This window comes from Trachinotus anak, unplaced genomic scaffold (assembly GCF_046630095.1).
Source record: "Trachinotus anak isolate AG129_WGS33_773 ecotype Australia unplaced genomic scaffold, CSIRO_AGI_Tana_v1 ptg000032l, whole genome shotgun sequence".
Lineage (NCBI taxonomy): Eukaryota > Metazoa > Chordata > Actinopteri > Carangiformes > Carangidae > Trachinotus > Trachinotus anak.
The window spans coordinates 12,626,981-12,650,838 of NW_027273883.1; the positions used below are offsets into that span (position 1 = coordinate 12,626,981).

Sequence of the window (23,858 nt, forward strand, 5' to 3'; positions counted from 1 at the left end):
TTCTAATTTTTCTTTCTTTCTTCTCTCCAGGAAAACTTTCAAATCGTCAGTGCTACTACTTTTTTTTTTTTTTTTTTTTGCTTTTCATGTCACATTAGAGAGCATCTAAGTGCTGTCACTCACAGCAGGATTAATGTACTTTTTATACTTTATCTCACAGCACACAATAGTTAGTGTATCATTCGCAGATAACAAACAACAAACACACAATCAGCTAAAAGAAAGGATGCAGAGCATTAAATCAAAGTACCCAATAGAATATGCATCAGCTTGATACAACGCCACCTTTGCGGTTTCATCATTAAAAGCACTACTATCAGAGGACCCAGGGGCTTTCCAGATCATTATAAAACAAATCACTGATATTTACATTTGATACTAATTTCATATGAACAAATAGTTTCAAGAATGTGAAACTTTTTCCTTGGTTGTATATCAGAGCAGGTGTTAAGTAGCGCAGTTTTCACAGCAAGGCTCCAGGAGGTCATCTAACAGGTAACTGAGTTAGTAAATGTAAAAGTTTGTACATGTGAAATTGAAAAAAAGTCCTGTTTCAAACCTGTACAATTAATTTGTGAATGTTTGTTTTATTTTTTCAATTTGGTTTTGATCTATATGGAATTTCCATATATGTTTTATATTCCACTGATGTATGTATTTATAGTTTAAAGTTAGGTCATTATTCACAAAGCACAATTAATAAATCAATGTGCCATTTCTTTTATTTATGAATCTGTTTTTATTGTTCACTGAAATGTCACCTAATTTAATCACTTAAAGTCCCTGGTGGACCCTTCTGATATATTGATGTATTTATACATAAACTGATTTTTTGCTTCACATATGTTTTACTTTCAAAATGTCTGTACTTTTAGTTTTAAGCAATCTTTTGAAGGCAAAACTTTTAAATGTTTTGGAAACAATGTCTTGTGAAACATATCTGCTCAGGGCATCAAAGATAAAAGTCCAAAATTCAAACAGGGACTGTGCAGTAGAATGATGTGCACACAAGTTGTGTTTCAGTGAGTTTGTGAGTTTACTATGGTGAACTCAGCTGCTTGTGGTAGGGTCCTTGAGGATTATCCAAGTTACTAGGAGGGCAGAACAAAGTCTGCCTTGACTTGTATAAAGAACATACTGAGTTGATGTTTTTCAGTCAGTTGGTCCAGACTGAAATTAACAACTGAAACACATCTGCTGGATGGATTGCTACATAAGTTTGTACAAACATTCATTCATTTGAAGTAGAAGTAAAAGCTTCATTTTTACATGCAGAACTCCAGTAACTTTAGCAAAAGCATGCTATCTATACTAGCAGTAAGCGAACTGAACAATGCAGTGTAATAGACTAGTGCTGATGTTAGGGCAGGGCTCTCTGTTTTTAGCAAAACAGGCAGGTGTTGTGTACTGTGAGCTCTCTGCCTCTCTCTTGGTAACAAGACCAAAAAAACTTTCCACTACAACTCAGTGGTTGGGTGTGTTTGTGTGTGTGTGTGTGTATGTGTGTGTGCACGCAAATATGTGTTTGTTTACCCTGAGCAGAGGATCTCACTGAGGAAGTAGCTAAATTACATTACGAGGCACTGGTTTCAGCTGCTTTCAGCCGTGATCATTTCTCTAGTTTTTTGTTCTTCTTGTCTTGGTCCTCAATCTTTCCCCTACCATTTTCACAGTTTCTCTGTTCAGTGCTCCTAAATGCACAGAAATGCAAAGTTGTGTAATGTACACATTCTATGAACAAATCATTCACTTCCCCCTTGACATCCCACATGCAATCAATTAATGTGGCTTGATCAAAATAAGCCTGTAGCCATCAAGCAGCTCCACTTGCGCCACAGTGCGTTATAATCCAGTTGAGTTCATTATAGTTTATGATGGTTTGGCTAAATGTTTTCCTGGGAAGGAACAATGGATCAAAACTGGAGCTTAGTTCTCTTGGCAGCTGTGTGGTTTTTTAGCTAAAATAATGATGCTGCTACCACGCAGCTTGGCTTACAATGAGTTACTAGTGGGCACCAGGAAGACCTTCAGAGTACAACACAATGGAATCCATGTTTGCTCAGTGTATGACTGCCTCCTTTCTCTCTTCCTTCTTTGTCTTTTAATCGCCTCTGGTTTCAAACACATTGTTTCTGTGTTTTGTCAGTTTTGCATTATACTGGCAAAATGCTCTTGTAATTGGTTATTGGACTTCTTATTAAATAATACCTGTATTTTTTACAAGTGCAGGTACAGGTACAGTAATTTCCTCCTTGCATATTAATGAACTCCATACACCACAGCAAAAAGTCCAGCTCCAACAAGGTACCATTGATAAAACGTAAGCTCTGCTGCCAGTGCTTCATTCTGGCTGTAGCTGTTGAGTTTTTGTTGAGTATTTTAGGAGCTTTAAATTGTTCCAAAACTCACTGCCTGTTTGTGGATGTTAGTTACATATGGATATCTATCTGCCCTTTATGTATTTACAGGTGTTTTTCTTTGGAGGACGTAGTGACACAATTTTTCTGTAGAAACAAGCCTTCTGTTTAATTTTTGTCACATAAAATGGATCTGTGATGATGAGTCAGTTCAACAGGTACAATCATTTTGATCAAATATTTGCTAATTTCATAAAAAAGTGCCTAACATTGTGTTTATGTTTTTACTGTTTGACTGTTTCTGACCCACCTATAGATATATATATGTCATTGAAGCAATTTGTGTTTTGGATATATTATCATCATTCATGGCATCGAATTTATGGAATCACTCACCTGAGGAAAAAATGTTGGCTAATATACTTACTGTAATTGTCGAACGATTAATTTTGACAATTACTCTCTTTATAGGAAGTGTCTGCGGCAGCTTGACAACAAGTAAGGGTGTGTCAAAGAATCTTTAGTAACAGCACCAGTGACAGTGTAAAATAAAGAATCTTTGGTGGCACACAATTACCACAATAAAAAAAAAAATAACGCGTTATGCTCAGTCCTCAATCTCATCGTGATTAACACATTAATGCTGACAGCCCTAATAATTATCTCCAATCATGTCCACTTTTCTTTTCCTTTTTGTCATTTTAGCTCTGTTTAATTTGGCTTTGAGGTTTAGATCTGACATATAAAATTAATAACTATACCACAGATATTTTAATTAATGAGACTTTACATGACACTCACAACACAGCCACGTGTACAGCCTCTTGCATAGGAGGAAGTGATTACATCTGGGGTGTCCTTCTCTCTGCCAGAGGCGTGGTCAGGTGATCCCTCTGGTGGGGACTGGTGGGTGACAGGAAGAGTAGCTGAACTGAATAAGACAAACTGTATCTGTATCTGATCTCTCAAATATTTCAAACGTTATCCAGCCACAGTGTTTCACTCTATAAAGAAAGATTTTGGGTGGAGTCTTATCAGTAGTTAGAGGAAAGGATCAACGTAATTTTCATGTCTCTTCAGTAAAGACATAGCTCCATGGCATGTTCCAGGAGCACAAAGTCAGGAAGCAGTTGACTAAAACATGCATTTGCTTCAATTACTTATGTGTAGTCTTCACTGGTCTTCGGGATTAATTAGGATTTATTATATGTCTTTGTGGAGTAGAATAGACATCAGAGTTCATTTATGCTTACACTACTTTTGGTATGATTTTGCCTCTGAAGACAGTAATTTAGGTCCCTTGCAGAGCACTTATTAACTTAATGTGTAATAAGTTTACATGAAATCAGTTAAATGTTTTGAGTTTGGAAGAGGCCTCGTGTCAGAAAGTCACTTCACTGCTCCTCCTGGCAGGTACTAAGGTGAATGCATCAAATAGTCAGTGTGTAAACCCCATCGATTTGCTTTGGCTGTGAATTTGGTAAGTGGTGACCTAGCCCTGTTTGCTTATAGGTATCTAACCTGTCCCATCTTGACAGACATAATACAGGACCCACCCACCCACACACATACACACACACACATTCCTCACTCATGCATTTCAGAACTGACAGTCTCACATTCAGCTGTAGCTAATGTTGAAATAGAGAATCTCCTCCCACCTGAAGAGGCTTATTATACTTGACCGCTTTATTATACTTTATCCACGATGAGAGTGAATGACAGACACAGCCGTGTCACATCAGGAGCAGCACAGTGCCTGGTTCTACAAAAGATCTCCATCATAGCAGTAACATTTACCTAGAGAATCATGTCCTCTTCAGCAATTTGTCTACAAAATAAAGTGCAAGAATGATTGTTTTTTTTCTGCAATTCTATAGTTCAAACAAGCATAGCTAGCTTTTATTATGAAAAGATCTGACAGAAAGTTCCAATGGTTCTCCCGCTTGCTTGATAAACCTCTGAAATAGTGGACATATGATGTTATATGAAAGGCTATTTCTTGGAACAGGCTATTAAAAGCATCATGCACATGTTTGGAGTATGCTGATGGCGATAGCAAGTTAAACAAAGGAATTACAGAAGAAGAAGATGGAGACAGAAATTCAAAACCCTGAGATTTAAGTAAGAGACTCAACACACTCAGTTTACATGATGAAGTTACAATATGCATGCACATCCATATATAAAATAGACATTTTTCAAAATGTTAAAACCTTCCTTTAAGGTATGGTCAATAATGAAGAATTATAGAAACCCATTTCCACCAGGAAGAGAAACAAAGAAAGAAAACGTATCCTAACCTAACCTACAAAATAAAAACACTCATGGAAATTTTGAGATGGTAATTGAAGAATATTTTTATATAATAGCTTGTGTCTGTGTGAGTATTGCAAGATTATGAGAAACATGTTGGGGTAGGATGCTTGCTTTTGATAACTATATGTTGGGGAGTTGCTGAAGTCTCAACAGGGGACAGGGTGTTACAGATAGTGAAGCCAAGGATGTGCACAGGGGTTAATGTGCCATGGATAGACTGCATAGGTAAAGACGAGGACAGAAGTGAATATTTCTAAAAGTAACGCTGTGCGATGTGTCTACATTGTCTGTAAAACAGTGGAGAGCGGGGGAAAGGAGATCGTTGATACCGCGGTAGAAGAAGAGTCCCGAGGCTGCCAGAGCCTGCCTGAGGTGCCTCCAGGGAGATTGATAAAGCAACCCACCAGGACTTAATAGTCTGATGAGGAGGGAATCTCCCTAGGTGAATGGAATTTGGTTTAAAATAAGTTTTATTGAAATTGGTTGTAGCTAAATTCCCTGAGGTTAGTCCGGAACTCTTATGCCTGGCTAGGACGCTCATGTGACGTGGCACTCTACAGGTGCACTTAGAACCGTATGTGACGACGTTTACATACAAACATTAAAGGGTTTGTATCAGGGGCGCCAGGAAAGGGCCAAAATACTTAAATGGTGAGGCCATAAAATAAAGCCGAGATACTTAAATGGTGAGGCAGATTAAAGGTTAGAGTCCCATTATTAAAGGATTAATAGCCCTAAAGTCCCCGGAGCTCGGTATTAAGAGACAGTAGTGGAGCAAGTAGGTCGTTTAAAGAATCAAGGAAGCGAGTGTGAAGCGGTAATCCAGGATAGTTTATCGCAGAAGTGTTTCGAGTTCGCAGTTTTGTTTATTTTTCGTTATTACTCCCCGCGACGTGAGGAGGTTGAGCTTGTATTCCTAAGATACTGTAAGAAATTTCATATTGAAGGTATCCAGTAGTGATCCAAGAGACTGAGATATGGGGTTAGAGTCCCCATTGGTGTGATTTTATGTGAAGATAATTTTGGGTGGTAGTTACAACAGTGTCTCAACTGTGTTGCATTAAGTGTCTGAATTGTAAAGACGTGTGAAGGAAACCTAACGGTGCTAACATAATTCACCAGCCTCACTGTGAAAGTGAGTACAGTTTATTAGGTCAGTTGCTCGGGCGTTATGCCATACAAACTGACTGGCTTGATTGCAGCACAAGATTGATTGGGTCAGTTGCTCGGGCGTTATGCCATACAAACTGACTGGCTTGATTGCAGCACAAGATTGATTGGGTCAGTTGCTCGGGCGTTATGCCATACAAACTGACTGGCTGTTGAGGGAAGGATTCAAAATTCATCAAATTCATCAGGATCTGCTGAAGAGCGTGAGTAACGCACAATTGAAAATGTAAGTGCAGATAACCATCGACTGAAGGCAGATTCATATCGCACACACACAAACATGGAAGGGGAATTCGACAAAGAGTGTGAGGAGAATGGAGGGTGTGGTCCTCCACGGTATATGATGGTGAGTTCAGTGGGAGAGCAGTGGAGTAAGGTGAGAGCACAACTGTCAAGTGGTTTTTCTAAGGAGGAGAGAGAAAAGAAGTTGAAAAAATATGATAAGGTCTGGCAACAGATGCAGACTGAGGGACAGGTACCCGCAGATCAGAGTAACGAGGCTGTGATAACCCATATAGTGACAGCAGAGGAAAAGGCAAGGAAAGGAGCATGGTAAACAAACACCAGGCACTTTTCAGAAAGGGAAATGGAAAAAGGGCTAGAAAAGAAAGATAAGTGGCGCACTCTAGTTTATAATATGGCCATGGCTTGTGCAGCAGTGTTTCCTGAGGTATGGAAAAAATGACGAAGCAATGCGTGTAAAATATCCAGTTCCACACGGGGCAGTGCACTCACTAGTGTTCTCAATGCAGGAGAAAGAGGATGTTCCAGCTTTTCTGATTAGATGCAAACACAGTGCACAAACACCACTGGAGAGCATCCAGGTTCTAGCGAGCTGCAGAAGTCACTGTTTAGGAAAGCTGTGATGGAGGGGATGACCAAAGTTGTTAGAACAACTATGGAAAGCAATCCCAACATCCCAGGATGTGACTGTGCAAAGTGGGAGAAGCATCACTCTCACCATATGAAAGCCCACAAAAGTAAAACTGATGCAGAGAAGGCAGAGACTGAAGTAGTACAAACTCAGCTTCTTAAGCTCCAGCTTGAGGCCGCCAGAAAACTTGTGAATGATTCAAAAAAAGCCTCAAAACACCTATCCTGACCTGTATCCAGAGCCAAGGTGGGTGCCTAGACCACCTAGACATCCTAGAAATCACACAGGGGGCATGGCAGGGGTCTTTCAGGGCAGAGGCAGGGGAGGTAGCAGTTACCGAGGGTTTGACCATGCGCTAGATCGGTGTTACATATGCTGTCAAACAGGACATTGGGCTTGAGACTGCCCACAAGCATATCAGCCTGGGGCGAGGCCATGGCAGCCTCCCAATTGTGGTCCAGCACCTCAGCAACAGGGACAGCGCATGCATCAAGCACCAAACTCAGGGACTGCACCACCAAGGGGTCAATACCCTATGGTCTCTGAGGAGTATGAGTACTGATGGGGCCCGAGAGCTCAGGAGCATGTAGGATTGGCAGACCCCTACATGCCTATGATGGTAGAAAACAAAGAACTGCTTCTCCTTGTGGATACAGGAGCCAGATATTCAACCATCAAATCTAGACTTTCTTCTAACAGTGTCCAGGTTGTTGGGTTCTCGGGTAGACCAGAAGCTTTGCCACTCACGAAACCTCACATATGATGCTGGCGGCTGACACAACTCCACAAGTGCCAACTCTGTGGGCTGACATCTACTGGGGTTTGTTGGAGCCTGAGGATGTGAAACATAATGGTGTAGTAACGTTGTTCACGCAGTGGCTACCTTGGTTGCGGGCTTTGGATCCCTATGCCTCCCCCATTGATCCTTGTCATGTCACTCTGTTCTATGATACAGAAGGTAATGAAATGGCAAATCACTTCTCTGTGTATTTTGGCAGGTCCAGAGGGTGTGGCTGCGGTCGTTGATCTGACACCAGAACAAAGTGTGTGGTATGAGATGGCTGAAGAAGCCATACCTCATATCATCTTGATGGTTCATGCTAATCATCAAGCTGAAGATTTGGGTCCCATGACTAAAAGGTTGAGTGGCGTCACAGATCGGATGCCAATGTGATGCTTAGCACATTACCTGACTCCCTGTGGTCCCAAGGACCCACAGATGTAGGTTTTTGCTCACACATTGATCTAATCACATTTGACTTATTTGACAACACACCCATTTGGCAACCTCAATATAAACATAAGCCTGAAGCTGATCTAGGCATACAGGACACCATTGAAGGGCTGTTACAAGCCGGTGTTCTTGAACCCTCTTCCTCACCTTAGAACACTCCAATTCTTTCTGTGGAGAAGCAACACACAGGCAAATACCGCATGGCTCATGATTTGCGACGCATTAATCAGATCACAGCGACGCCAACGGTCCCCGTGCCCAATCCGTATACTGCTATGGCAACTCTCACACCCCAACATCAGTGGTTTTCATGCATAGATTTGGCTAACGCAGTTTTCTGTCTTCCATTGGCTGACCATCCGCGTGACGTTTTCTCATTCACATACCAAGGACACTGTCTTAGGTATACTCGTGTACCTCAGGGGTTCATTTTGTCACCAGGACTGTTTAACCAGGTACTCAAACAACAGCTGTGTGGGCTGCACCTGCCACAGGGTGTGGTACTAATTCAATATGTGGATGACATATTATTAGCTGCTCCATCACCTGACTCCTGCCCAGAGGTAACACGTTCCTTGCTAATGAAGCTGTTCGGGATAGGCTTTAAAGTCTCAAAATCCAAACTACAGTGCTGTAGGCAGTCAGTGACGTTTCTAGGTTGTGTGGTGTCCTCTAAGGGCACTGCCATTTCTGGTAATCACAGATCTGCACTTCTTGATCACTCCAAACCATCCACAGTGAAGGAGATGTTGTCATTTCTTGGTTTGGCAGGATATAGCAGACATTTTGTTCCAGCATTTTGTGAAGTCACAGCTCCTCTTCTCCGCCTAGTTAATAAGCAAGGTATGAGAAATCTAACTGCACGTCTAAATTGGATGGTTGCAGCAGAACAAGTGTTCATTAGCCTCAAACAAGACATGTCTCAAGCTGCTGATCTCGCTGCTCCCGATTACACAGAACCATTCTTCTTTGATGTTTCTGTAAAAGCACATTCCACGAACTGAGTGCTTTTTCAGAAAAAAGGGGGAGGTAGACAGGTACTAGTGTAACTCTAGATCCAACAGAGGCAAGACATCCACCATGCACAGGACATGCAGCAGGAGTAGCTAAACTACTACAAAAAACAGCACACATAGTAGTGGGACATGCATTGACAGTTTAACAACACACAGCATCACTAAGGCAGACTAGGCTAGATAAACTTCTAGGAGCTGCACACACCTACACACATGAAGGCATCAACATGGCTGAAAACATGGAGGAAGGAACACCACACCAATGTGAGGAAAGAGTGGAGCAAGATGTAAAGGTTAGTTTGAGGAAGTCAGAGCAGAAAAAGTGGAAGGGAAAGAGTCAGCTCAACTAGCTGGATTAAGAGCAGTAATAACGGCCCTTGAACTGTCAGAGGGAAGGAAGGTGAACATGTACACAGACTCAGCCTACATAGTAGGAGCAGTACATGTTGAACTAAGCCAATGGATCAGAGCAGACATCAGCCCAGTCACCTATCAAGCATGAGAAAGAAATGAAAGAACTAGCAGAAGCGCTAATGAAACCAACAGCAGTGGTAATGAAATGCAAGGGACATAATAGGTCAAACACGCAGGCAGCCAGAGGAAATGAGGAAGTGGACAAGGCAGCCAAAAGGAAAGCAGGGTATCAACCTCAATACCAGATGATGCAGGCAGAAAAAACAATTCATGACTTGTTACCTGAGTGTAATATAAATATGTTAATAGCAGAACAAAAACTGGCCTCTCCCTATGATATATCAGTATGGGTTGAAAGGGGAGCGGTGAAACAAGATGAGCTGTGGAGAGCACCGGACGGCCGACCAGTGTTGCCTCCAGGTTTGATGAAATCAGTATTGACAGAAGCTCATGGATTAACACACTGTGGTAAGAGACAGATGGAAAGACATCTCTGTCATTGGTGGCATCCATACCTGCCAGCAATGATGGAAACTCACGTGAAAGAATGTTCAATCTGCAATGTATATAATGTAAAAAGTACTGTTAAACCTCACGAAGGAAAATTTCTGTTGCCCAAACTTCCAGGTCAGGAAATAGTGATTGACTATAATGACATGGTAAAAAGAGAAAGAGGTTACAGGTATCTTCTGGTGGCAGTGGATGCATACACTGGCTGGCCAGAAGCTTTACCAACAAAAAATGAAGATGCAAAATCGGTAATCAAATTTTTGATAAGTCAGTACATTCCATTTCACGGTTTTCCCAGAAGAATCAGATCTGATAATGGCACACATTTCAAAAACAAAGATCTACAAGAAGTAGAAAAGATACTTGGATTGAAACATGCCTTTGGAACAGTGTATCATCCTCAATCTCAAGGAAAAGTGGAAAGAATTAATAGAAACATAAGAGAAAAGTTGGGAAAAGTGTGTGCTTAAATTAAACTAAATTGGGTAGATGCACTACCATTGGTATTGATGAGTATCAGGAGCACAGTGAACAGCATGACAGGTTTCACACCGTTTGAACTCTTCACAGTTCCCGGGGCCAGGAGCCAGCCTGATAGTGGGGAATTCAAGCCCAGTAAGCTATAAACCTTACTATGAACAACTAACGGCTATTGTCTCAGCTTTCTCCACCCAGATTCACGGTGAGCGAGAGGAAGGCAAGGACGCTCCTCCACCAGTGACTGAGTGGGTCCTCCTGAAAGTCATCAAAAGGAAGTTGTCGGAGCCAAGGTGGGCCGGACCCTACAAGGTGGTGGAAAGAACATCACATGCTGTCAGACTCCAAGGTAAAGGGGAGACGTGGTTTCATTGGAGTAGGTGTACTCCAGCTGAACCCCCAGGGAGATCCCTGGAGAACATCAGACAGTCATTAAAAGACACACAGCAGGCAGATCCAAAAGAAACCAAGGGTTAGACTCTGTGACTGTTAAAAAAAAAAAAACATTCATATATCCAGCTTATTGCCAGTTGCATATTTTGCTTAAAAGTGTTTTTATATACTCTGAGGTGTTTGTATGAACTCCAGTGAATAGGGTGTGAAGGTTTTAAGTGCTCTCTGGAGAAAGGTTTTCTCTCAGATACAGAAGTTAAGATTCAGTCCTGAAGTAGAAGGTGATTTTTATGCTTATTTTATGTGGATGTTGCTGGATTCCATGTATTCATTCTCTCTGTGTACGTCTCATCACTACTACCATCGAGGGGAAACAAGCTCCTCCTCCATACCAGATGCCTCTGTTGGTGGGTGAAGAAGAAGAGGTGATGATCTATCGTGATGAGCAAATGTAAGATTGGCCTCAGAATATCTGAGGCCAAAAGGGGAATTGAAGAATATTTTTATATAATAGCTTGTGTGTGTGTGAGTATTGGAAGATTATGAGAAACATGTTGGGGTAGGATGCTTGCTTTTGATAACTATATGTTGGGGAGTTGCTGAAGTCTCAACAGGGGACAGGGTGAGTTAAAGTTTCAAAGGTGAAATTGCACTCACATCAAGCATACTTAGATTCAGGTAGAGATATACTGCATCAAAATATACTTGGTTTAAACATGCATACACTTCATTTATTTGTGTCTACTCTTGTTTGTTTTTTGGACTCATCTGTATATGCACCCGTGGAATAGCCCTAGAAGAAGAATAATTATGCTTATTTGTGCATACACAACATATAGGGTTTTAAGGTTTGTACAGACCAAAACAGATTTGCACAGAAATAAGTGATCTGTAACTGGAAGGTGTTTTAGTTCATAGAAACTCACTGAAGATGCTTGAGAGAACACAATGTGCGTGCTGGCAGGCGCTCACTCCTATTGCAGATACTCAGTATTCTGACACACTAGCTCCACCTGGTAGGCAGTGGGGAGAGTGCAGTTATAAAGCTTTCTCCACTCGCAGCCAACATGGCTACTATAGACAAGCCATGGGTGAAGTTCACGAAAGTGGTGAGAACACAAATTGACAACGATTAAAGTAAACGGTCCCTCTCCAGAAAAACTGAACAGCACTGAATCACTGAAGTTCTCCACTGTTACATGAGAGTGTGAAACTATTCAAAGCTTCTGAACTCAAACTTTTGGACATAAGTTTAGAATATATTATTAGTGGATGTTTGCGCTACCTCTGGGTTGTGTAGGCTGATAAACTGAATGCAACTGTATGTAAAAAGAAAAACACCAACAACTTAAATCTGAAATGAATTAATATGCAGTAGTTGAACAATTCCAAAAATGCACAAGTTACAGTACCCATCCTCATGCTGTGTGACCACAAACAGGAACAATGGTACAGGTTCTTCGAATTCAGACTGCAGCAGCATATTTCACCCAACAGACAGGCTACTTAACCAACCACTAACACCCTTCAGGGAGGCTTGAGCAAGGCAGACAACAAGTAATACAAATATGTGTTTGTTTCTAGGCAGGATGGAAAGTGAGTGAATCAACACTCGGAAATCCAGTTGAGAGAAAGGAAAATTGAAAATTGAATATAAAATGATATTAAGGACAATTTGACATAATCAGAAAAGTTGCATGGACACATACTTGTTGTTTACCTTTAGTTTTCAGATGATTTCATATAAATTAGCAGAGAGACAGAAGAATACAGAGGGACACAGAGTTGTAATGAATTTCATTGTATGAAAAAAAGATGTCAGTCAAAGTTTTAACCTGTGTGGAACCTCAGTCACGAAGACCAGAAAGTTATAGACTAGACAGTTCCTTTCATGAAGCACTGACAGTGACGTGGGCACTAGAGAACTTAGTAACCAAGAGCTTGCAAATATTAGCATGAATAAAAAAAAGCTGGCCAAATTTCTATTTGAACATTTTCCAATGACCAGAAAAGATGGCAGTGCCGCAAATGTTATTTGAATAACATGAATACACCCCAGCCAATATCTTGGGAGAAATAATAAACTAAATATGTGTGGAATAAAGATAGGCTCTTATCTTCTAATATGATGGCTTTAGTTTTGCAAACTAGGTCGATAAGTGAGTGCCATTGATAATGTTAACTGGTGGGAAACCAGTGAGGGATCACATCCTTGTGGTTGTATGCCTGCACCAATCAGCCAAGTTGCAGGAAATATGGTCACAATCTCTCCTTCCTAAGTTACAGCATTGAGCAATGGCCAGAAGTGTTTTTGCAGAACATTATGATGTCACAGTGAAGTTGACCTTTGACCATTTGCTTATAAACTGTCAATTAATTCATCATTGTATCCTGTTTGATATTTGTCTTAAATTGTGTAATAATTAACATATGAATTTATGAGTTATGGTCTGAAGGTCACCTTTGACCTTTGACCACCAAATTATAATCACTTCATCCTTAAGTCCAAGTGAATGTTTGTGCCAGATGCAATAAAATTGCCTCATGTCATTACTGAGATATCATGTTCACAAGCCCTGGCTGTTGCTGGCATGGAGGCATAAAAAAGTGGCTGGCAAAACCTTATGTATTGGAGGCAACATGTGTGTTTATTTCCTCCCCTGGTCAACAGTGGATTTAGCAGTGACAAGGTCCTGCTCATTGATTTGCAACATTTCATACAATGACCTAAGTTTTAAAAGAGTATTCTGCAGATCTTAGTGTAGCACTGCTACAACACTGTCAGACTCCAAGTGGACAGTTTACAAAGACAAGTGTCAAAATCAATGTTTCAGAACCAAACATAACCTTTTCATATTCCATGCATTCTTCCTCCTTGCCTTGCCAAAACATGCTGCCTATATTAACAACAATACAATGGGACTGTTTGTCTGTTTTTTGATGATGTGCCTTAGCTATCCTGATTTTATTTGAATGCTCTCTACAGGTAAAATTTTTGCCTGTAAATTAGATGTTGTACATCAGTGCACTAACTCCAAAGGGTCAGAATCAGAAAGATTAGGCTACATAAGAGCATCTAGTGGCTACATGAGGACAGTACATTATTCACTGAAATCTATATGAACATGTGCATAAAGCTGACTTGAGGATATTATATCATTTTTCTGGGAATGGAGTTAGCTGCTTATAAGGTCTGGAGACTTATTTTATACATACTTCATGTAAGCCACTATTTCTACACTCATACTCAGCTTTTTAAGGGCCACATGCAGATGTAAAGCTGGTTTTGCCTCAGTGTTATTTCCTTTATCCTCATTTGTGGCATTCACGATCAGTGATATACACTCAAAGACAGCATATTTCAAATCCCTGAAGCCTACTGTACGTATAACATAATCTATGATTATTGTGTCTGTGTTTAACCAATTTTTCATTCTCAGAACATATGATGATGACATGTTGATGTGACTGTAATACTGATGCAAGTTGGCGCACTCTGATTTCTGATTTTCATTTATTTCAAATCAAACAAGGCAAGAAAGTTCTGAAGCAATGAAGCCAAACTATTTATTTCTAATTGCAGAGCACGGTGAGGGCCGTTACAAAAGTGACGTACTCCTTGAAATCCACAACTCCATCCTTGTCGCCATCCAGCATGCTGAAGAATTCGTCCACTTCAGCTTTGTTTGAGTCCTAAAGAAAGAAAGACAGGAGGAGTTGTAAGGAAACTGTAAAACTTCAGAGATGTGGCAGAGAGACATTCACGGCTCTGTGTGTCAATGGAACTACATCTTTTCCACTTACTCCTGCTCCAGGAAGCTCATTACGGAGCAGTTCAATCAGTTCTGCCTTGGTCAAAGTGTTTTTGTCTCCTTCTTTTCCAGCGTATTTGTTGAAGGTAGCCATGAGTAACGCCATTGCCTGTGCAAGCGCTGACATGGTGGCTGGAACAAGAAAATACTGTTGATGTTGTGGATTCCAGTGATTTAACTTTGCATGAGTATGATAACGTGGCTCCACACTGCCTACCCACCCACTTTACTAGTTGTTTCTTTCAAATTTTTTTTCCTCCCAGTTTTATGACCCTATACTGCATATCTATAGATCTTTTAAAACAACTTATAGATTTTAAAAGAAACCTCTGTGGTGTTAATTTATTCAATTCCCACCAATATACCCTGTTTAACTTTCAAATTGTAACTGCTATAATAATAAATAATTATTATAATTAGTTAAATTAAATAAAATCAGTATATAATACACTGACAAAATATAGATTGATATCATCCTACACAGACCCGGCACTCCACAAAACACACAAACCAAGCCTAGAAGCTCATTCATACATCTTATCTCACATAATGCTGCAGATTAGGTATAAACTATTCAGATATATCAAATGCAAAGAGAGGCTGTTAAAAACTAATATTTTAAAGAAGATTTTAAAACATATTTCCACTTACCGATGCTGTATGAAGATTTGTGTCGATCGAGAGCGTGCAAGAGAGGAATATGAGAGGAGTGCAGCCACAAACCTTTTTAAACAGTGGTGAACACACCTTCTGTCCAAGCCCCCACCCTTTTTTCTCATTTTTTCTTTCTCTTTCCCCCAAGTAACACTTACAAAATGTCAAAATGTAATTGCTGGAATGAACTCTTTCTTGCTTTTCCTGCCACATAAGCCTCTTTTCATTCCAGTAAAACCAGTGTGGGAAAGCTACAAGTCATATCTGCATATGATGCACATGAGAAGAGATGGTTGTCATGTTAGGTAGTACATAATGGTGGCGGATATAATCTCCTTTCAGTCATCTTGACAGGGGAATATCAAATCCTCCAGAAACACAGAAAACCACAGGGAAAACCAGGATTTAGCCCTGAAATCTTTGAATGGGTCTGCGGTCCCACGTTGATTGAAAAATATTGCAATATAAATAAGTGGTATATGAAAAAACAAATGTGTTTCTAACATTCTTCCTCCCTCATGTTTGTAAATAAGGAGGAGAAAACATTAGAAAACACCTCTCAATATAATGTAGTCCAGTGCAACAGCACTGCAAACTACAACCTCATTAATAAACATACTTAAATTAACACCTCTCTAAAAAACTGAACATTATTAGGTTTGTAAAGGTTGAATTAATGTCTGAGCTGTTGTAATGGATTGGAACTGGTTGGTTTCTGGGTGTCTGGGCAAATAATGAAATTGCCATATGCTTTGTCTGCTTTGTGCACTGATGGGAACTTGAAAGTGACAAGGTACAAGGAGTCCAGAGAGTGGGAGGTGGGGGACGGGGCTCATTAATGCTTACCTAACAGGTTAGTCCAATCACGGCCGCTGGTTTTTCCTTCTTTGGCTGCAGTGTGACAGCTGCAAGGCTAAAGACAACTCTTGTTTTTCTTGATTTTTTTATCCACTTCTCATTCATGCTTTCTACAGGCTAAATGAACACACACATTATGTCATTCTTCCCCTTTAGCAGGATTTGGTAAATATTATATATCCCCTTTACTTACAGTAGGCTAACGGGTGGCTACAGTAAGACCTACAAATATTTATGTGATACAATGCAGTAATACGTATTTTACAGTAATGCACAAGTAGCCATCAGACAGGTGCATACATGTTCTCATTTCTAAAGGGTTGTATCATGGATGCCACTGTAAACCAACTCATGCTGGGTTGGAATCTCAGTTCATCCTTTCTCATAGTTACAGTCAATCATTCACATTGTGTCTCAGCATTTTTTTACTATACATTTTTTGCAGTAGCCTACCCTTTTTGTAAAGTCAGTCAAGTTTTTTTATTTATTAAAATATCCAAACATATCCTTACACATTTCATGTGTATGATTAAAAGCATCAGTGAGAGGGTGTTATTCAATGGTGACAATGCTGAAGTGATTGACTGACTTTGTATGTTTCGAAACATGTGAACAAGCTTTTGATTGTTTCAGTGGCTTTTGCACAGGTGATTTAGTGTTGCGAGAAAGTTGTGAAAATCGTGTGTTTGATGAGTGAACTGCATCAAAGCAACTGAGAAAAACTGGAATAGGCTGATTGATTCCAGCGGCAACACCTCAGGGAAATAAATTTGCATGTTCCCTTCAGGGTGACAAATCTAAACACAAGGGGGCAGCACTGGAGAGACAACGGGTACATTGGAACATCTGTAGTGGATGACCAAATGTGAACATTGTATGATCACAGTACATAATTTACTGAAACCTACATGAACATGTGCAGGTAACTGGAGCTAATTATGTCATTTTTCTGGAGATAATGAGGTTGGAGATGTATTTTATACATATTTCATTTAAGCCACTGTAGTTTTAGACTCATTCTCTGGTTTTTAAGGGCCACATGCAGATATACAGCTGTTTGTGTTTCCCTCAGTCTAGTTTCCTGTTCTATGTGTGAAACGTCCAAACAGTGACATGATAGTGAAAGTTGAACTATGGGATGTGTCCCCGAATCACGAGCTAAGACACTGGCACTTATGTTCATGATATATTAAAAGGCAGACCGTGTTTTAGAAGATGATTCTAGGTAATTCTAGGTACTGAAGAGCTAAGACACTGCCACTTATATTAAAAGGCAGATCATGTTTGAAAAGATGATTCTAGGTAATTCTGCCTAATGTATGTGCAGTGGAGATTGTCACGTTCCTGCGTTTGTACAACTTTGTTTTATTCATGCACACACAAAACAACATTTTTAAAATGTGACATCATTTATTTCATTTCTTTATTCATCACTTGAGACATTCGCAATCAGTGATATACACTCAAAGACAGCACATTTCAAGTCCCTGAAGCCTAATTACCTGTCTATGATCAATGGGTGTGTTTAATCAGCTTTTCATTCTCAGAACATATGATGATGACATGTATATTTTATGGATTAAGCAGCATGGTGATGTTTGCTACAAAAATGACGTACTCCTTGAAATCCACAACACCATCCTTGTTTAAATCCAGCGATCTGAAGAATTCGTCCAATGCAGCTTTGTTTGAGTCCTAAAGAAAGAAAGACAGGAGTTATAAGATAATAGTAAAACTTCAGAGATGTGGAAAAGAGACATTCACAGCTCTGTGTGTCATTGGTACTACATCTTTTCTACTTACTCCTGTTACAGGAAACTCATTATGGAGCAGTTCAATCAGTTCTGCCCTGGTCAAAGTTTTTTCGTCTCCGTCTTTTCCAGCATATTCATTGAAGACTGTCAATAGTGCTGCCATTGCGCCTACTAGCCTTGGCATGGTGACTGGAACAAGAAAATACTGTTAATGGAGTATCCCAGTGTTGATTTATTAATTTATTTGTCTGTGCATTCATTTTACATGGGTGTGGTAATGTGGTCTTCATCCTACATTTAAACACATGGCTTAGACTCACTGAATGAAAAGACTGCGAACAGCTTGTTAGAATGCTGGAATGTCTCTGCCCTCCACCTCATGTCTAATGGAAGGGATTCAGTGCAGACTAAAATAATTACTTTTCTATTGTCTAAGTTTTGCCCTGTGTATTCTAGTCACCACTGATGTTAAACAAGAGACATGATCATGTGAGGGTGGTGAAGAAAATCGGTCGTTTCGTGTCACAAGCAAGTCTGATTGTTTTCATAAAACAATTCGAGCATTTTGTTTCAGCATAGTCTGCTTATCCACCCACTTCACTGGTCGTTTCCTCTCAGTGCCTCTGGCTCGGCACAGTCAAAATCTTTCCTCATTCACTAATTTTCAGTTCCTGGTAGTTTTCCTACCCTTACCCATGCCCATAGATCTTTTTAAACTACTTTTTAATTGCTTTATATGGCGTATAGGTAGCCTCAATTTACTTAATTCCCACTAATTCCACTATGATAATTATAACTGTACACTCATAGGTTGGCATACTGTAGTTTGATGTTATCCTGCTCAGTCCTGGCACTCCACATAACACACAAACCACATCCAGAAGCTCATTCATGCATCTCATGTCACATAATGCAACATATTAGGTATCAACAATTTAGTTATATTAAATACATAAATGGCTTGTTTACAAATAATAATAATGTATTTTAAAGAAACATTTCAAAACATATTTCCACTTACCAAAATTGTATGAAAACTTGTGTAGATCAAGAGGGTGGAAGAGGAAGGAATTTGAGAGGAGAACATGGACACAAACCTTTTAAAGAGAGTTTGACACACCCTCTTTCCAAGCCTCCACCCATCTTTCTCTCCTTTTTTTCTAATTTTTCTTTCTTTCTTCTCTCCAGGAAAACTTTCAAATCGTCAGTGCTACTACTTTTTTTTTTTTTTTTTTTTGCTTTTCATGTCACATTAGAGAGCATCTAAGTGCTGTCACTCACAGCAGGATTAATGTACTTTTTATACTTTATCTCACAGCACACAATAGTTAGTGTATCATTCGCAGATAACAAACAACAAACACACAATCAGCTAAAAGAAAGGATGCAGAGCATTAAATCAAAGTACCCAATAGAATATGCATCAGCTTGATACAACGCCACCTTTGCGGTTTCATCATTAAAAGCACTACTATCAGAGGACCCAGGGGCTTTCCAGATCATTATAAAACAAATCACTGATATTTACATTTGATACTAATTTCATATGAACAAATAGTTTCAAGAATGTGAAACTTTTTCCTTGGTTGTATATCAGAGCAGGTGTTAAGTAGCGCAGTTTTCACAGCAAGGCTCCAGGAGGTCATCTAACAGGTAACTGAGTTAGTAAATGTAAAAGTTTGTACATGTGAAATTGAAAAAAAGTCCTGTTTCAAACCTGTACAATTAATTTGTGAATGTTTGTTTTATTTTTTCAATTTGGTTTTGATCTATATGGAATTTCCATATATGTTTTATATTCCACTGATGTATGTATTTATAGTTTAAAGTTAGGTCATTATTCACAAAGCACAATTAATAAATCAATGTGCCATTTCTTTTATTTATGAATCTGTTTTTATTGTTCACTGAAATGTCACCTAATTTAATCACTTAAAGTCCCTGGTGGACCCTTCTGATATATTGATGTATTTATACATAAACTGATTTTTTGCTTCACATATGTTTTACTTTCAAAATGTCTGTACTTTTAGTTTTAAGCAATCTTTTGAAGGCAAAACTTTTAAATGTTTTGGAAACAATGTCTTGTGAAACATATCTGCTCAGGGCATCAAAGATAAAAGTCCAAAATTCAAACAGGGACTGTGCAGTAGAATGATGTGCACACAAGTTGTGTTTCAGTGAGTTTGTGAGTTTACTATGGTGAACTCAGCTGCTTGTGGTAGGGTCCTTGAGGATTATCCAAGTTACTAGGAGGGCAGAACAAAGTCTGCCTTGACTTGTATAAAGAACATACTGAGTTGATGTTTTTCAGTCAGTTGGTCCAGACTGAAATTAACAACTGAAACACATCTGCTGGATGGATTGCTACATAAGTTTGTACAAACATTCATTCATTTGAAGTAGAAGTAAAAGCTTCATTTTTACATGCAGAACTCCAGTAACTTTAGCAAAAGCATGCTATCTATACTAGCAGTAAGCGAACTGAACAATGCAGTGTAATAGACTAGTGCTGATGTTAGGGCAGGGCTCTCTGTTTTTAGCAAAACAGGCAGGTGTTGTGTACTGTGAGCTCTCTGCCTCTCTCTTGGTAACAAGACCAAAAAAACTTTCCACTACAACTCAGTGGTTGGGTGTGTTTGTGTGTGTGTGTGTGTATGTGTGTGTGCACGCAAATATGTGTTTGTTTACCCTGAGCAGAGGATCTCACTGAGGAAGTAGCTAAATTACATTACGAGGCACTGGTTTCAGCTGCTTTCAGCCGTGATCATTTCTCTAGTTTTTTGTTCTTCTTGTCTTGGTCCTCAATCTTTCCCCTACCATTTTCACAGTTTCTCTGTTCAGTGCTCCTAAATGCACAGAAATGCAAAGTTGTGTAATGTACACATTCTATGAACAAATCATTCACTTCCCCCTTGACATCCCACATGCAATCAATTAATGTGGCTTGATCAAAATAAGCCTGTAGCCATCAAGCAGCTCCACTTGCGCCACAGTGCGTTATAATCCAGTTGAGTTCATTATAGTTTATGATGGTTTGGCTAAATGTTTTCCTGGGAAGGAACAATGGATCAAAACTGGAGCTTAGTTCTCTTGGCAGCTGTGTGGTTTTTAGCTAAAATAATGATGCTGCTACCACGCAGCTTGGCTTACAATGAGTTACTAGTGGGCACCAGGAAGACCTTCAGAGTACAACACAATGGAATCCATGTTTGCTCAGTGTATGACTGCCTCCTTTCTCTCTTCCTTCTTTGTCTTTTAATCGCCTCTGGTTTCAAACACATTGTTTCTGTGTTTTGTCAGTTTTGCATTATACTGGCAAAATGCTCTTGTAATTGGTTATTGGACTTCTTATTAAATAATACCTGTATTTTTTACAAGTGCAGGTACAGGTACAGTAATTTCCTCCTTGCATATTAATGAACTCCATACACCACAGCAAAAAGTCCAGCTCCAACAAGGTACCATTGATAAAACGTAAGCTCTGCTGCCAGTGCTTCATTCTGGCTGTAGCTGTTGAGTTTTTGTTGAGTATTTTAGGAGCTTTAAATTGTTCCAAAACTCACTGCCTGTTTGTGGATGTTAGTTACATATGGATATCTATCTGCCCTTTATGTATTTACAGGTGTTTTTCTTTGGAGGACGTAGTGACACAATTTTTCTGTAGAAACAAGCCTTCTGTTTAATTTTTGTCACATAAAATGGATCTGTGATGATGAGTCAGTTCAACAGGTACAATCATTTTGATCAAATATTTGCTAATTTCATAAAAAAGTGCCTAACATTGTGTTTATGTTTTTACTGTTTGACTGTTTCTGACCCACCTATAGATATATATATGTCATTGAAGCAATTTGTGTTTTGGATATATTATCATCATTCATGGCATCGAATTTATGGAATCACTCACCTGAGGAAAAAATGTTGGCTAATATACTTACTGTAATTGTCGAACGATTAATTTTGACAATTACTCTCTTTATAGGAAGTGTCTGCGGCAGCTTGACAACAAGTAAGGGTGTGTCAAAGAATCTTTAGTAACAGCACCAGTGACAGTGTAAAATAAAGAATCTTTGGTGGCACACAATTACCACAATAAAAAAAAAAATAACGCGTTATGCTCAGTCCTCAATCTCATCGTGATTAACACATTAATGCTGACAGCCCTAATAATTATCTCCAATCATGTCCACTTTTCTTTTCCTTTTTGTCATTTTAGCTCTGTTTAATTTGGCTTTGAGGTTTAGATCTGACATATAAAATTAATAACTATACCACAGATATTTTAATTAATGAGACTTTACATGACACTCACAACACAGCCACGTGTACAGCCTCTTGCATAGGAGGAAGTGATTACATCTGGGGTGTCCTTCTCTCTGCCAGAGGCGTGGTCAGGTGATCCCTCTGGTGGGGACTGGTGGGTGACAGGAAGAGTAGCTGAACTGAATAAGACAAACTGTATCTGTATCTGATCTCTCAAATATTTCAAACGTTATCCAGCCACAGTGTTTCACTCTATAAAGAAAGATTTTGGGTGGAGTCTTATCAGTAGTTAGAGGAAAGGATCAACGTAATTTTCATGTCTCTTCAGTAAAGACATAGCTCCATGGCATGTTCCAGGAGCACAAAGTCAGGAAGCAGTTGACTAAAACATGCATTTGCTTCAATTACTTATGTGTAGTCTTCACTGGTCTTCGGGATTAATTAGGATTTATTATATGTCTTTGTGGAGTAGAATAGACATCAGAGTTCATTTATGCTTACACTACTTTTGGTATGATTTTGCCTCTGAAGACAGTAATTTAGGTCCCTTGCAGAGCACTTATTAACTTAATGTGTAATAAGTTTACATGAAATCAGTTAAATGTTTTGAGTTTGGAAGAGGCCTCGTGTCAGAAAGTCACTTCACTGCTCCTCCTGGCAGGTACTAAGGTGAATGCATCAAATAGTCAGTGTGTAAACCCCATCGATTTGCTTTGGCTGTGAATTTGGTAAGTGGTGACCTAGCCCTGTTTGCTTATAGGTATCTAACCTGTCCCATCTTGACAGACATAATACAGGACCCACCCACCCACACACATACACACACACACATTCCTCACTCATGCATTTCAGAACTGACAGTCTCACATTCAGCTGTAGCTAATGTTGAAATAGAGAATCTCCTCCCACCTGAAGAGGCTTATTATACTTGACCGCTTTATTATACTTTATCCACGATGAGAGTGAATGACAGACACAGCCGTGTCACATCAGGAGCAGCACAGTGCCTGGTTCTACAAAAGATCTCCATCATAGCAGTAACATTTACCTAGAGAATCATGTCCTCTTCAGCAATTTGTCTACAAAATAAAGTGCAAGAATGATTGTTTTTTTTCTGCAATTCTATAGTTCAAACAAGCATAGCTAGCTTTTATTATGAAAAGATCTGACAGAAAGTTCCAATGGTTCTCCCGCTTGCTTGATAAACCTCTGAAATAGTGGACATATGATGTTATATGAAAGGCTATTTCTTGGAACAGGCTATTAAAAGCATCATGCACATGTTTGGAGTATGCTGATGGCGATAGCAAGTTAAACAAAGGAATTACAGAAGAAGAAGATGGAGACAGAAATTCAAAACCCTGAGATTTAAGTAAGAGACTCAACACACTCAGTTTACATGATGAAGTTACAATATGCATGCACATCCATATATAAAATAGACATTTTTCAAAATGTTAAAACCTTCCTTTAAGGTATGGTCAATAATGAAGAATTATAGAAACCCATTTCCACCAGGAAGAGAAACAAAGAAAGAAAACGTATCCTAACCTAACCTACAAAATAAAAACACTCATGGAAATTTTGAGATGGTAATTGAAGAATATTTTTATATAATAGCTTGTGTCTGTGTGAGTATTGCAAGATTATGAGAAACATGTTGGGGTAGGATGCTTGCTTTTGATAACTATATGTTGGGGAGTTGCTGAAGTCTCAACAGGGGACAGGGTGTTACAGATAGTGAAGCCAA

General features: G+C 39.4%; 1 protein-coding gene and 1 long non-coding RNA gene across 2 annotated transcripts; both read right to left on the minus strand.

Moving 5' to 3' along the window:
- Nucleotides 1-14,259: 14,259 nt before the first annotated feature.
- LOC139613710 (ictacalcin-like) lies at nucleotides 14,260-15,370 on the minus strand. Its single transcript, XM_071470534.1, has 3 exons — nucleotides 15,228-15,370; nucleotides 14,565-14,708; nucleotides 14,260-14,444 (listed from the first exon to the last, which is right to left on the minus strand). The coding sequence occupies exons 2-3, from the start codon at nucleotides 14,701-14,703 to the stop codon at nucleotides 14,338-14,340; spliced, it is 246 nt and encodes an 81-aa protein (XP_071326635.1). The 5' UTR covers nucleotides 14,704-14,708; nucleotides 15,228-15,370; the 3' UTR covers nucleotides 14,260-14,337.
- A 2,108-nt stretch (nucleotides 15,371-17,478) lies between these two features.
- On the minus strand, nucleotides 17,479-19,000 carry LOC139613711 (uncharacterized). The gene is made up of 3 exons (XR_011686810.1): nucleotides 18,864-19,000; nucleotides 17,892-18,031; nucleotides 17,479-17,783 (listed from the first exon to the last, which is right to left on the minus strand). It is a non-coding gene; the product is annotated as an uncharacterized lncRNA (long non-coding RNA).
- Between the last annotated feature and the right edge of the window lie 4,858 nt (nucleotides 19,001-23,858).